The sequence below is a fragment of the Bacillus rossius genome, chromosome 1 (assembly GCF_032445375.1).
Source record: "Bacillus rossius redtenbacheri isolate Brsri chromosome 1, Brsri_v3, whole genome shotgun sequence".
In the NCBI taxonomy this organism is placed as follows: Eukaryota; Metazoa; Arthropoda; class Insecta; order Phasmatodea; family Bacillidae; genus Bacillus; species Bacillus rossius.
The window spans coordinates 270,340,106-270,354,409 of record NC_086330.1 but is presented as its reverse complement, the minus strand read 5'-3'; the positions used below and the strand labels follow the sequence as shown (position 1 = coordinate 270,354,409).

The following is a 14,304-nucleotide window of genomic DNA, read 5'->3' as shown; positions in this document are numbered from 1 at the left end:
ATACGACTGACACGAATATCCAGCACCCAAGTGGTTACAGAGTATTGTATAGCTTTGTAGTCCCTTTTCCATGCGGCTCTATCTCACACAACCTTAGATTATTTTCTTTTCATTATATACTATTAATTAAGATTTTTTTTATGTTAGATCATTCCAATAGTGTTCTTGCATTTGCTGTTGCATCTCAAAAATTTATCAAAAGATATTTACGAACTGTAAACTGTCGCACACATTATCATAATTAAGAACACTTGCGGGACTTTTTACCGTAATGAGATAACATCTAGTAAATATCTATTTATATGTAGAGAAAATTTAAGACCAACCATGAAGTTCAAGAGAGACATCATGATAAATTTCCAGAAAAGGACCTAAAAAACAGTAATGACAAGAAAATTAAATAACCAACATGGGATTGGAGACAGAGGTTAAGTATCACTTCATAACCATGCAATGTTAAAGACTTATAAACAAACAACACTGCAGGCACAAGCCAGTCATAACTGAGGGGCTGACCTCACTGAGAAAATAGTGGCATACCAATTAAGAGCAACAACACTTACTGATTTGCTTGTCAGTGTTATGGTTTGCAGAATGGTGATTAACATAGCGTAACTATATTTTAGTTTAATCAAGGAAGTTCAGTACTACAGAAACCAGATTTGTCATTTACCCAGTCAAGTGAGTCTGATGGAATTTTGGCATCATGAAAAATAGTGTTTTTTTTTTTAATTTAATATATTTGTTGAAAGTTATTGTACTATGTGAGTTTGCTAAAAACCATTTTTGCACCCCAATTTTTTTTGGTTCAACTGTAAAGGATGCTAATCCACTAATTAAACAAAAATATTTTATAAATTATTTATAATGCTTCCAGGTTTAAAACATTTGTATACTGGCTAACTATTTGTTATCTGACGGATCAATTAAATAAAATATGGACATTTTTTAGCTGAGCTACTTTTGTCCTGGAATTTGATAATTTACGCTTTATGCATGGTGGTTTTAAGTATTTGTCCATGAAGTAATTTTTTCCTGAATTTAAATATTATTTACAAAGCCTGTTGGATTTGTAAATACAGTGAAAAACCTCCAATCCGAAATAATTGGGGCTGTAGCCTGTTCGGATTAGCAGATAACTATCCACAACATAATAACGAACCCTCGTTACACTATAGGACTGCACATTCAGCGAGGCAGGTGACAAGCAAGGTTAGTGACCTTGACTAATGAGCAGGCGGCGGGAAGGTAACTGACCGTATTGTCGTTTGGCAGGCCTGCGCTAAAAAATAGAACACTACCTTAACAGTCAGCTTCCGTTTGTTGTTCTGTGCGTGTCTCCTGTCCCTGCACTGATTAATTTGTGTGCTGTTCGTTTTTGTTTCTGTTCCGAGTTGCATTGTTATTGTTGAATTTTTAATTAAGCGAACGGTGTTGATTAATTTTTTGATTTTAAATTATGGCAAACAAACGAAAATACAGTTCTTGTACCATAGAAAAAAAAACTGAAAACTTTAAAGCATCTGGACGCTGGAGAAAGTTTGACAAAATAGAAGTGTGAACTTACTGCAGAGATCTTGGAAGAAGCTTTGTCCTAGCTTCGAGTTCGAGAATACACCTGTCACACAAGATGATAAACACTGAGCTCCTTCATCTTGTTCAGCAAGTACCAGGTTGTGAGGATGCTGGAGAATGTTGTCTAGAGCAGTGGGCAAGAGTTGATACCAATGAAGAATGCAGCGAACATGAAATAGTGAGTCTGGTCCAAAGTTAACATGACAGGAATGTATCTAGTGACAGTGAGAAAGAAGAAATTTCAACAGTCAATGTGGCTTATTCTGATGCTGCCTCTGCTCTTGACATCGCCTTGTGCTTCGTATAACAACACGCAGCAGCCACGCCAAACAATGTCATGTTCCTGCGACGCTGGCGCGCAATTGTCTTCACGGGAAGGTTTTCGTCACTTCGACAATTGAAGGTAACTGATTTCAAGTGAAAGATTAAGTGATATTTTGTGTGTTTCTATTGTTATTTCATTGTTTTTGCAAAGTGATTCACCTAAAGAATTCCAATAACCAAATTTTATCATTTTTCAATCCTGGATGACATAAGTATGCAGACACATTTACACTTTGTTAAGTGTGCTAACTGTATTTCTTTATTAATTTTAAACTAATTATGTAAAATAAGGTTATAATGTAGAATATATAATTGTTTTATCCAAATAAATATGTTTCTCTTTTTTGCATATATTTTTTAAACCTAAATTTGTCAAAAAAGCTCGTTCGGATTTCCCGGGATTTCGGATTTCCGTGGTTCGGATTTGATGGGTTTCACTATATTGGTTGTCCTAGATATAAATAGTAGATTAAACCAAAGTAATGGACACTTCAAAATTCAAACAACAGCGCCATCATGGTGCCGTTACTCAAGGGCTCCTGGTGGCCATCAAGGGAGATTCAGCAGTTGATCTGATTGATTTCGGTGTCATCTGACAATTGGTTATCATTGGTGGAAATCGTGCTATCATTATGAAACATTTGTTCATCCGGGCTGGATCAATCCTCAAACCATGATTATTGAGCTATCAGGCTCAGTGGGTTACGTGAGAGAGATTCGGAGTGTTCGTTTGCATCGGTCATGTTACCAAGTCTGCATTGTCTGCCATTGCGGTGCTGTTTGAATTTGAACTGATTATCTTCGTGGTGTATCAGTGTCAAGAACTGCCTTTATTACAAGGATGGCGTTGGTGCTGATTTAGTTATTTGAGTCGCATGCCGCGCTATTATTTATTATCGTCATTCGGTGGTAACCAGATACTGTTGATGCCCTGCTTGCAGAGGGCCAGACAAGCTTAGCTAAAAAAAGTACTGTCTCTGCATTATTTAAACTACGTTACTTACGCCTGTTTTGACAACTGTTTTTTTCACTGCCTTTGAAATCTCATCTCGGGTGACAAATGACACGGAATAATACTTAGGAATTTCCTTGAAAATAGAAAAAAAAAAGGGTTGAGGTGGGGGAGGGTGGGGTTGTAGAGTGCACCAATGGAGCTGTCGCAGGATCCTTCTTCCTTCCTATCCTCTCTTTGTTACTGCTTTAAAAGTGCCTCCCCCCCGAATTTTCTCATTCGCTTATACATTCCACACCCTTTTATCCCGACAATTTTACTACTGTTTGCTTTCCAAATGACATCTTTTATGCTGCAGCCATAAAACTATTTTTGTTATAATGCCTGCTTGCAGTTTTAACATAGGCCATATAAATAATAAAATTATCAATATTTCCAGTTTTAAATGTTAATTGCTTCAAACAAAATGTTATTAGTGCAGGGCAATGGGCTGACAAGTTAAAAAGAGACTTTTTTATGCATCTGATGCCATTATACTAATGGGTAAATACTGCAACTGCTAAGTTACGTTTCAAAGAAAAGATTCCATTGCAAATCACATAAAAAGTGACAGATGTATGAAAACCAAAACCAACACAGAGTAAGAGAGAGAGAGAGAGAGAGAGAAAGAGAAAGAGAAAGAAAGCACCTAATACTGATATTCAGTTATTTAATATTATCGTAAGTGGTAACTGTAACTTAATTAAAAAACACTGATTTTTCAATTTTTCATTTCAATATTTCCTTATTTTTTGAAATATATAATTGATGTCTTATTGGGAGCGAACCGTTGGTGATGAAAAAAGTACACCAAATATCGTTAATGTTTCAGCACCCAAAAATACATTAAATTTAGTTAAATTGGTTCAAACAGTTTTTAAAAATATTTTTTTCATTGGCCTGTGATATCAGGGCGAAGCGAGACAGTATTACAGTATGTGATCGAGCTGCGAAAGATATCTATCCAGTCTAATTTTCAGAATTGTAAAGAATGTTGCAGGACAGATTATTATAAGGAGTGCGAGACACGGCAGAGCAAATTGGCAGTAGACTCAGCGACGGCGATCAAGACCATGGGTCATAATTTTCATAATGTTAGAGGAGTTATGAGTGAAATGATTATGAGTGAAACTGTAAATAAGCTGAAAGAAAAACTCAGAAAAATGGGAGCACCAGAGAAGCTGTGGAAAATCAAATCATATGACAAACCATGCTGGCGGAGCAGACGATAAAATGATCCAGATAAGTGTAGACACATTAACCAGTTGCTACTTAGAGCATGCATGTACTACGAAAAGACAGAATGAATTATATAAAGTCAAAGTATGGAGATTAGCATTTGTAGTCAAGAAGTACAGCATATACTGTATCTGGTCAGGCAGTGTGTTCCAGGTTTTAAAAAGAACAACTATATAGTTTCTATCAGACAGATATTAACCTGAACCGACTTACACCACAACTACCATAGTCATAACATAATTGCTGATTCTTCAATGTGATGACGTGTCCACAGTAACAAGAGTCCTGGAAAACTATGCACAAAGTTTTGTTCCTTACATCACACTCAGAGGCCACTTCATAGATATAATTCAAACTCACATGCCATATAATATAACTTTGCTCAAAAATACTTAGAAAAGCATCAAAACAAACAACGACCAAACTCGAAATGCAATACGCCATGATACAGTACATGGATCAATTTAACAAATTTAATTTAAATTCTCTGAGCTAAAACTAACATTTATCTACGCAATTATTCCCTGATATTTCCAGAAATTTTAAATTCACTATAATTGTAGGTTTTTCCTGTTATCTCAAATATGCTTTACAATTTGATAAATAGGTTTTAAAACAGAAACATAAACTTAAGTATTAATTTTCAACAGCTAATTCTGCAGACCTAAACAGAAAAAAATTATGCTCACATCAGTACCTACCCTCAGTTCTAAATCCTCTAATTCTTGCATGAAGTCTTCATTGTCTGGATCATATGTGAGAGACTTTTGCACATCATAATACACCTTCTTGAGACGTTGAAGATTTGAATACAAACTTCTGAAACAAAAAAAATTACTTGGACAGCAAATATTTAATAAAATTAAACAGTGAGAGCTCTTTGATGTAGCAATCTTCGGTTCTAAACATTCTGTGGTCGCTCTCGTTCAGACTTTTTTTGGGTGAATTCTGGAATTTGTTAACCTTGAATGCCAGATTGTGCCACTGCACTTGATAACAAGACACTTTTAAACATTGTGCTTATGTGTATTTTTTTTGCCATAGAGCAACCTGATTTAAAGATCATTGTACTGACTACTATTTTTGAAATGGATATTTCTGTTTTAATTGTATTGACATTGTTCTAATGATCCCTATGTCAATGAGATGATAGCACGAATCATTTATTCTTAATGTGACAGTTGACAACTGACCTCTATTTCTTAAGATTTATTTCAGGAATGTAAGACAAAATCAATTATGCAATACACCCAATTTTATAAGCTAAAAAAAATCCCTTACATGTTGCATCTTACAATTGAGTAAATTCGGCACTTGATGGAATACAATTTAACCTTTTACCCTTCAGTTGCTACAAATTATGTTATTAAATGCAGTTGTTAATTGAAAATATAAATAGGGGTTTTTCTACATACAAGGATACATTGTATCTGCAAGGTAAAGTAATAATGCTCAATATTTCAATATTGTGCCAGTAGCAATAATAATAGCAAATGATTTCACGCAGTAATACCTATATAATGCTATGGGTACATGAATAAATAAATGGAATAATTAGAGCTGGGCCGATGCCGATCCCCGATCGTAATAATCGGCAGATTTTGTTAATTTTGCAGATCATAATGATAGGCAAAACATAGCCGATTATTTGAGCCAATCATTGGTCTCCTACTGCAAACTTATAACATTGAATAATTACCTATACCTAACAACTTTCCATGTTTGTTTACGGTACTTTTCGGGAAGAAAATTCAATTATTCATCGAAAAATAAATAGGATTTAATAATTTAAAACTAACCACACACAAAAAAAATATACCAATAAAGTAAACAAATAGCGTAAGTTTTATAAACATTGAACAGATACATACCTAAGTATCAATTTCCACGTATAATTAAGGTACTTTCGGTAAAATAATTTTCCATTATACTATTTGCAAAGTTATTTCTTATCATTTACGAACTGAAAACTATGTATTTGTTTACCATTTACGGTTAATATTACCGCAATGGCGAATGGCGACTGTTGTGTAGGTTGGTTATGTGACGCGCGTCGTGCGACGGAATTCGTACGGATTAGGCGCTAGTAGTTTCGTGGTTAGTAAACAACTACCTCTTCGGGAATTTATCTATTTAGTTTTTTCTCACTAAATATGGCCTAGTGAAAGTTTTGTTAAGCGAAATTAATATTCTTATCCTGTTTAGCGGGAAATAGAGCTTATTTTTTTTGTAAAAAAACCTGGTTGATGAAGAGTTTTGTTCCCCATTTAGTGGTATTTCGCATTCATAAATTAACTTACAATCTGGAATTATTAAAAATTTGTTGGCGGCACTGGTGGGAAGGAAGGGCAATAAAATTATCATCGCTGACGTCTACTGGCACACACGGATCACAGAATGACGGAGTTGTGATTAGGTGAAGATTTGGTTTGACCTTATTACATTTTAACGCAGTTAAGTGTGTGTGCCTGTGTGTGGTGATTTATAAGTAATCATGTCAAAGAAAAGTAGTTTTGTCTGGGAATATTTCACAGTTTATAGTGATCCGTCAAAAGCAACGTGTAATTTTTGTAACGCTATAATTTCACGTGGCGGTACCAATGTACGAGGATTCATGACAACAAATTTATCTAGACATTTACTGACGTTTCATAGCAAAGCATTGGAAATACAGGTGCATGAAGATCTGACCCACAAATCACAAGTATCTGATCTTACAGCAACAGCAAGCATTATTTCAAGCAATGAAGGAATTGCTTGAACAAGCACTTCTACCTGTAGTGATGCTACTGAGAGTCAACAATGTAAATTGGTAACAAAGGCTGTTTACCAACCCAGTATTTCAGAAATGTTCAGCAAAAACGCTCAAATACCTGCCATTAGTCCTAGAGGTATAAAGATAATACAACCGATTGGGGAAATGATCTGCAGAGATTTACAACTATTTCGACTATTGAAGATATTGGTAAGTATAAATTGGCAATTTTTTTTCCAATTTGTCCTCATTTATTAATTAATTGTTAATTAGGCTAACATACTTACTGGATGATTTTCATAACTCTTTGTTTCCTTACAAACGTGATTAGAGTATTATAATGAAAAAACTTTTTTATATTTTTTATATTGATTTTTAAAATCTATTTATTATTTTTGAATGTTTCCTACTTTGTATTCTGATGGCCTTTATTAATTTATGCAACGATTAGCATAAATTTCACAATATTTATATTAAAGAAGGTAAAATATTTAATATATGATTTACCTCATAATAGTTATGTCGCAAAAAACAACAGCCGACTAAGTGAAAAAAAAGGAACCAATCGTATATTGTAAACACCTTCTAAAATCATTGACTCTAATGAGGACTTTTTTAATGGCAGGTTTCAGAAATCTTATTTCATACCTCGAACCTAGATACCAGATGTCCGATAGGACCACTTTTTCAAGAAAAGTAATTCCTGACCTCTACAGTGAAGTCAGTGGAAAAATGTGTGCAAAACAGTCACATGCTGTGTATGTCAGTTTCACCCTGGACTTGTGGTCATCACTTGCAAAACAAGATTACATGTCTTTAATTGTGTACTTCTTTGAAGAAAACTTCAGCAGAGTAGAGTTGTGCTTGGAAGTTGCTCCATTTACCCACACACATCACACAGCAGTTAACATAGCAAATTTCCTTTAGTCAACTCTTCAGACATGGAACGTTGACATGAGCCAAATTCATTGTGTTGTTACTGATAATGCCAAATACATGATTTTAGCTATGAAAGAAGCTCAGGTGGAACGTGTTAACTGCACCGCTCACACACTACAACTTGTAGTGAACAACTCCATAACATCCCAAAGGAATGTAAGTGACATGTGTACACGTGCCAGAAGAGTAGTAGGACATTTTAACCATTCAGTTGTTGCAAACAAAAAGCTAGCGGAGTTCCAGAAGCTCAACAATTTGCCAAAAAACAGATTGTTGCAGGATGAGGTAACAAGATGGGACAGTACTTACCTAATGCTGTAGCGTCTGTTTGAGCCGAGGAAGGCTATCATGTTTTTGATACCAGAATTTAATTTGATGGGTGATCTCTCGTCATGCGACTGGAACTTGATGGAAAATGTGCTACCCTTGCTAGAACTTTTTTACCGTGCCACATGTGCTCTCAGCAATTCACAGACGACAGTTTCGGAAGTTATTCCAATTGTGAATGGACTGAAACTTGATTTAGAACAGATGCCAGCAAAACATATGAAGCACATGGCAAAAGACATGCTGCACGATCTGAATGAATACTACAGTGATGTGGAACAAAATGATATATTCACATTTGCCACAATCCTAGATCCCCATTTCAAAACAACAGTATTCAGTGAACCTGCAGTTGCAGAGGTAGCAAAGAGAAAACTTTCAGATGTTCTCACAAACGTAACTGAAGGAACTGATGTTACACAAACTACAACTACAGAAAGCAAAATTTGCAAAGGAATCTGTAGGTTCACAGTCAATGGTTTCTGTCTACAGTAGACTAATAGCTGCAAAGCCACAAGCACATGCTCACACAGCATTTGTGAATTCTCCTCGTCAACAGCTGCAGCAGTATTTAGCAGAACCTTTGCAGAACACAACTGGAAGTCCATTTGTGTACTGGAAGATATCGCAGCACAAGGCTTTGAAGAAGCTTGCTTTCAAATATCTGACTCCACCAGTATCATCTGTTGCCTCAGAACGTCTCTTCAGTACCGCAGGCCTTGTTTGTGACAGGAAGAGATGTGCTCTAAATCCCGAAAAAGTGCAAATGTTGGTGTTTTTGAACAAGAATTTGAAACATCTCAACTAAAACCCAAAAACATCATCCCTGAAAAATTAAGATTGCATAATTTGACAGTTTCGATTAACTCGGCTAAAAGGGCTTTCATAATTTTGTGTTTGTTTTTGAACCACTTTTTCTTAATCTTTAATATATGGTTTCAGGTGATAAGGTATAATAGTATAAAGTAACTGAATTTTGCAGAGCACTGCATCAGGTGATTAGAAATGGTCAATAGATAAATTTTTAAAGAAAAACAATATTAGTGTGTTAATTTGTGAAAGTGAAATTACAGACTCTTTACACAGCCTCATTTATCTGGTATACTGGTAGGCCAAGTAACATAGAGTTATAGCAAAGTAGAAGTTGTGCAATGTTCATTGATTGTCTTTGTTTTCTGTTCAACATTATTATTTTAATTAGAATTAAGGCCAGTGTGTTGAGTGACCAATTAATGCATTATTGGAATTTAAGCATGCACGACTTTATTGTAAAATGTAGGTTTAGTAATATAGTTTTGTTTGTAATTGTAATTAGTATTGAAAATTGAAATTTGAATTTCTCTCCATAAGTAATTCACACATATTAAAAAACCGTCAATTTTAAATCCTGTGATGTTGCTTGGATAGGCCACACATTTCCAGTTTTTTTTTTCCAGGTTGTTTAAAATTTTGTTTATTACAAAATTAATTAATTCAGAGGTACTTGAAAGGCTCTAATCAGTTCAGAAAATCGGCATGATCGGCCAAATAGGTGATGGGCCCAGCTCTAACTAATACCAACTGATACTGTACTGAATAAAAGAAAAATTTTTTTTTTATAATAATGTGATGCTGTGGTTTTTAATATTTATCTATTGTAGCATTTGTGATTGAAAAATAATTAAAAAAAAAAAAAATACTATATTTATTTTTTTGTTTATTTGTATAGTTTGAAGCATAAAACACAAGAATGAAGCTTCCATCAGAACACAGTGACTCATGTAAAGGTATTGTCACCTGAGATGCAGCTGCAGCTCGAGCAGAGGCCGGCGGGGGTCCTCGCCGCTCAGCAGTTGCCAGCGGAACCTCATCCTCTGCAGGAGGTCGCACGTGCGCCTCCGGCCAGGGTCCACGTGCAGCAAGAGTGTCCTCACCACGTCCAGCACTGCGGCGCACTGCCCAGACACCAGCACTCCACATCACACCTGTCCTTAGGCCCTTCTACCATGTTGGGTTAACACATTTCCTCCATTATTTTTTTTATATATTAAGAACGAGGCATTGTGCGATGCCTCTATGTGTTTTTTTTTCAACTCTTTTTTTTGTAATCTTTCTGAAATAGTTTGTTGATTTTTTGTCTAACTGCTTAATGCTCTTAAATGCCTAATCCTCTGTTACTGTTTAATTTAAATGTTTGGTTAAAGTTTTGCTACATCTTCCTTGCTCTTTAGGTAATTGCTTTTTATAGTTTATAATTCTGTTAATTTTCATATTAAAATTTTTGTTGTGACAATAGTTTCACCCAAGTTGACTTTTGCTATAATTACGGTGTAGAACAAAATTTAACAGAGATCTGGTGTACTGCAGTATTATTAAATTGTACTTGTTTATAAAGGATGCAGAGCAGAAGAAAATTTCTTTTCCAGTTCCCCTTATTGCTCTATGCGAACTTTTATCGTACCCATCCTCGAAGCATTTATTGGATTTGCATTTTTGAAAACATTTTTCTATTCGTTGATGGCCACAAGTCACATTTGACTCTTAATCTTAGTGAATTTTGCTCGAGCCATGGAATAGAACTTGTGTCATTTATATCCAAATTCTACTCATATCCTACAACCTTTGGATGTAGCTGCTTTCCATCCTTTGAAAGTAGAATGGAAAAAAAGTGTATGTGAATGGAGATTGAAGAATGGTGGGAAAAAATTGAAAAGAGAAGACTTTCCTCCAATTTTAGAAAAGGTACTAAAGACTGCTTTAAAAGAAGAGACAATAATAAATGGCTTCAGATTGTAGCGGTTAGGTCTGCCACTTTTGAACTGCGCGCGCCGTCGTGGGCCTCCGGCACTCTGCTCCCCTCCTCCTTTTCCCCCTCCTAGTGCTTGTTAAATTTTTACTCATTTCCCCCCCCCCCCCCCCCCCCCCCTTGATCGGCGCATGCGCGCGCTGCGGCGCGATCTTATAAATTGAGCTGCAACCATGTGGTGCCTTCTTCTGCTGGTTTGTTTAGTCAGGCTCGGTTGTCAGCAGTAGCTGATCTGTTGTATTTCTACTAGCATGTAGTCCGTTAGGTTCTGTTTGAACTACATGCATGTGCGACCTCAGGGGAAAAATGTAAGTTGGTTTGAGTTGTGAGTGAGGCGGTGGTCCTCACCCTAATGTAGAGTCATTTATTCTTGAATCTGTTCTGTCTAAATTCCTTTTCGACCGCCACCAAGAAAAACATGTTTGGATTTTTGCGTTAAATTAACTTCATCTTCGATTCCGTTTTTGTTTGTAACTGTCTCCCCCTGAGACGTCGTCGCACGTATTTGTTTATTAAGTAATAATGTAAATTCTTTCTTTAATTGTAGATGCACTTTGCAGTAGTTTTGTAAATATTATTGATGTGAATTTAACTTCATACTTGGCAATGCTTTTGCTTCGAGTCAACTGAGCATTGTCCCCTTTTGATGGTCCGTTGTTTGGATCGCTTACGGTGTAGCTGGCTTACCTTCGAAATTTATTGATGTTAACAAGAACGTTTTGTCGAAATCAATGTACCCAATTTATGTATTTAGCCTTGCCTAAATTGTTTTCATTTATCATTATCAGTAATGTTAACGTAATGTTTTCATTTGAATTTGAATAAAATGTCTGTGTACCTGAAACCATTTACCTTGCATACCTGATCTGCTCCATTCACATGTACCCCAGTCCATGCCAAGTTCTGGCCTCCCATCTCGCCTCCAAAGCTTCGTTTGGCTTTTCAAGATCATGTGGATTACTTGATTTGGATTTCAACAAAATTGAATGCAGTAAACTCATTTTGAAACATCAAGGCAAAGTTAAGGACACACCTGGTGATCACCCCAATGAAAATCATGTTACTAACACTGAACAGCTCACTTCCTTCACCACAAGATTTTTTAACCATTTTGAGATGAAAAATGGAACTAGTAAACTAGAGGTATTCAAGACTAATGATGTGACCAAAATTCCAATTGAAGACATTTCATTATATAGGTTGTGGAAAGAGGTGCATAAGGATATGCAAAAAATCAAACCCAGTACTATCTCCAACAAAGGTGATGAGATGATAGAACTTGAATTGCCAGTTGTCAATGAGGGTGATATACTACCAGATGTTAACCTAGAGATGATTGATATTTCTGCACAGTTTGAAGAAATTCCTCAAGCAATCGTCACTGTGGAAGAAAACATACACCTCAACGTTCATCAGGTAGAACATACTGCCGTTGAAGAATTTAATGAACAAACCAATATAGCTATAGAAGTCATAAATAGTCAACAAGAGAATAGCAATGTCACAGAAGTTAATGGAGACACTAATGAAGAAACAGCTACACCAGTACACAAGACAATGGATGAGATTACACCAGAGAAGTACAATGTTCCTGCTGGAACTCCATCACCATTTAAAAATGCCCTTTTCTGTCCTGGGCAATCTTCTCAGAAAGGAAAAATTAAGAAACAAAAGACAAAGTACCCACAGTTGTAACTTCAAAAGAGTGGAAACAGTATCATCAGAAGAAAGAAACAGAGAAACTGAAAAAAGAAGACGAAAAGTTGCAGAGAAAACTTCAGAGGGAATTGAGGAAACAGAAACCAAAATATACCAAGGCCAAGAAAAGGGTTTTACCATTAGAATCTGAGGAGTCTGATGAAGATAAAGAGGGATTAAACTGTTCTAATTACAAGAATTCTATCGAATCTGGTAGTCAAAAGGATGCAGAAATTAAAGTAGGTAGTTGGGTGGTAGCATCATACAAAACTGAAGGTAATGACAAGAAGTTTGTGGGCCAAGTAACAGCAATGCAAAATCAAGACGTAACAGTAAAGTTTTTAAAGAAGTGTGGAGATAAATATGTATGGCCTGAAAAAGACGATGTAGATGTGTTGGATGAAAGTTGTATTTGTAGTATTCTCAAGGAGCCCACTTTTGACAGGCGAGGGCACTTATTTTTTCACAGTGAAATATAAAATGGCTTAGAGTGCATTGTTAATTGAATTTTTAATTATTTATTTCTTACTAAACTTGACACACAAAGTAGCTTATTTGTGTTAGGTAATGAAGTCTAATTGGTGTAATTTTTTATAAGTAGTAATTTATATTAATTTTTTTTTTAAAGATTGTCAGCTTTGAGAACTTGAATGTCATAATTAGGGACATTTTAAATTTTTGTGTCATCTTTAGGACCAATAGCACAGTTTTCAATTATGCTTTTAAAATCATATAAGTATAGTTACAGCATCATATGTAAATGCTGTTTTTGAAAGTGAGATTGTTAACCAAAATACTACTAGTAAAAACTTGATTTGATAATTAAAAAAAAAAAAAAACTATCAGTGTGAGAATTATACAGGTACTATTCTTAATGTGTCAGCCATTGGAGCATTTACCTTAAAAGAACCCCGCATCAGCAGACATGAAAATCCATTAAATTGGTGGAAAAATGAAGACACAAATTACTAATATCTATACAAAGTAGCTCTAATGTATCTGGAGGTTCCTGTCACACAAGTGAATTCAGAGCATCTCTTTACAGCAGCTGGGAACGTTGTTTCAGCATGAAGAGAAAACTTGCTTCCTCAGCATGAAGAGCAATTGGTGTTTTTACATGACTTAAAATAAAAGCTAAACTTCTGAAAGGCTATAACTAGTGCATAGTGTTTAAATATTTTATATACTAAAAGATTTAAATGGTGTTTTGTTCTTGCACCAAATGGACACTGGAGTTTAATAATTTTTCCCAGTGTAGTAAAGAGTTTATTATACTTATAACAATGGACATTTTTTGAAGGCTCAAAAGAACAGTAATTCAATTTATATTTTGTGATGGTGTACATGTTTATAAAACTATGATAATTTAATTTATAATATAAGGATATTTAAAAGTAGTTAGTTTCATGTTTTTAAATAAAACAGATTAAAGCTGCAATTTTTTTTTGTGGGGTGCTTTATTAATGGGGTTGGTGAGTTGAGATAAAAAAAATTACGGTAATTTATTTGCTTGTAAAATGCAACTATTCACATTTGATTCAACTTCACACATGCGAATTTGGGCTAGTTCCTGCAATCCTTAACTAGATGTAATACCCGAGTGTTGCGGTGAGTCAATGAGAAGTGAGTTGTGTGAAGCACTTAAATAAAATATTATAATACAAAAACATG

At 35.2% G+C, this 14,304-nt stretch overlaps 1 protein-coding gene across 1 annotated transcript in view; it reads right to left on the bottom strand.

Annotated features, from left to right (window-relative positions):
* LOC134527397 (protein hobbit-like) overlaps nt 1–14,304 on the bottom strand; it is a 619,824-nt gene that overhangs the window by 48,048 nt on the left and 557,472 nt on the right. Inside the window, exons 32-33 of the mRNA XM_063360060.1 lie at nt 9,927–10,084; nt 4,831–4,948 (exon numbers count right to left, since the gene is read on the bottom strand). Coding sequence (XP_063216130.1) covers nt 4,831–4,948; nt 9,927–10,084 — 276 coding nt within the window. The remainder of the gene's footprint in view (nt 1–4,830; nt 4,949–9,926; nt 10,085–14,304) is intronic.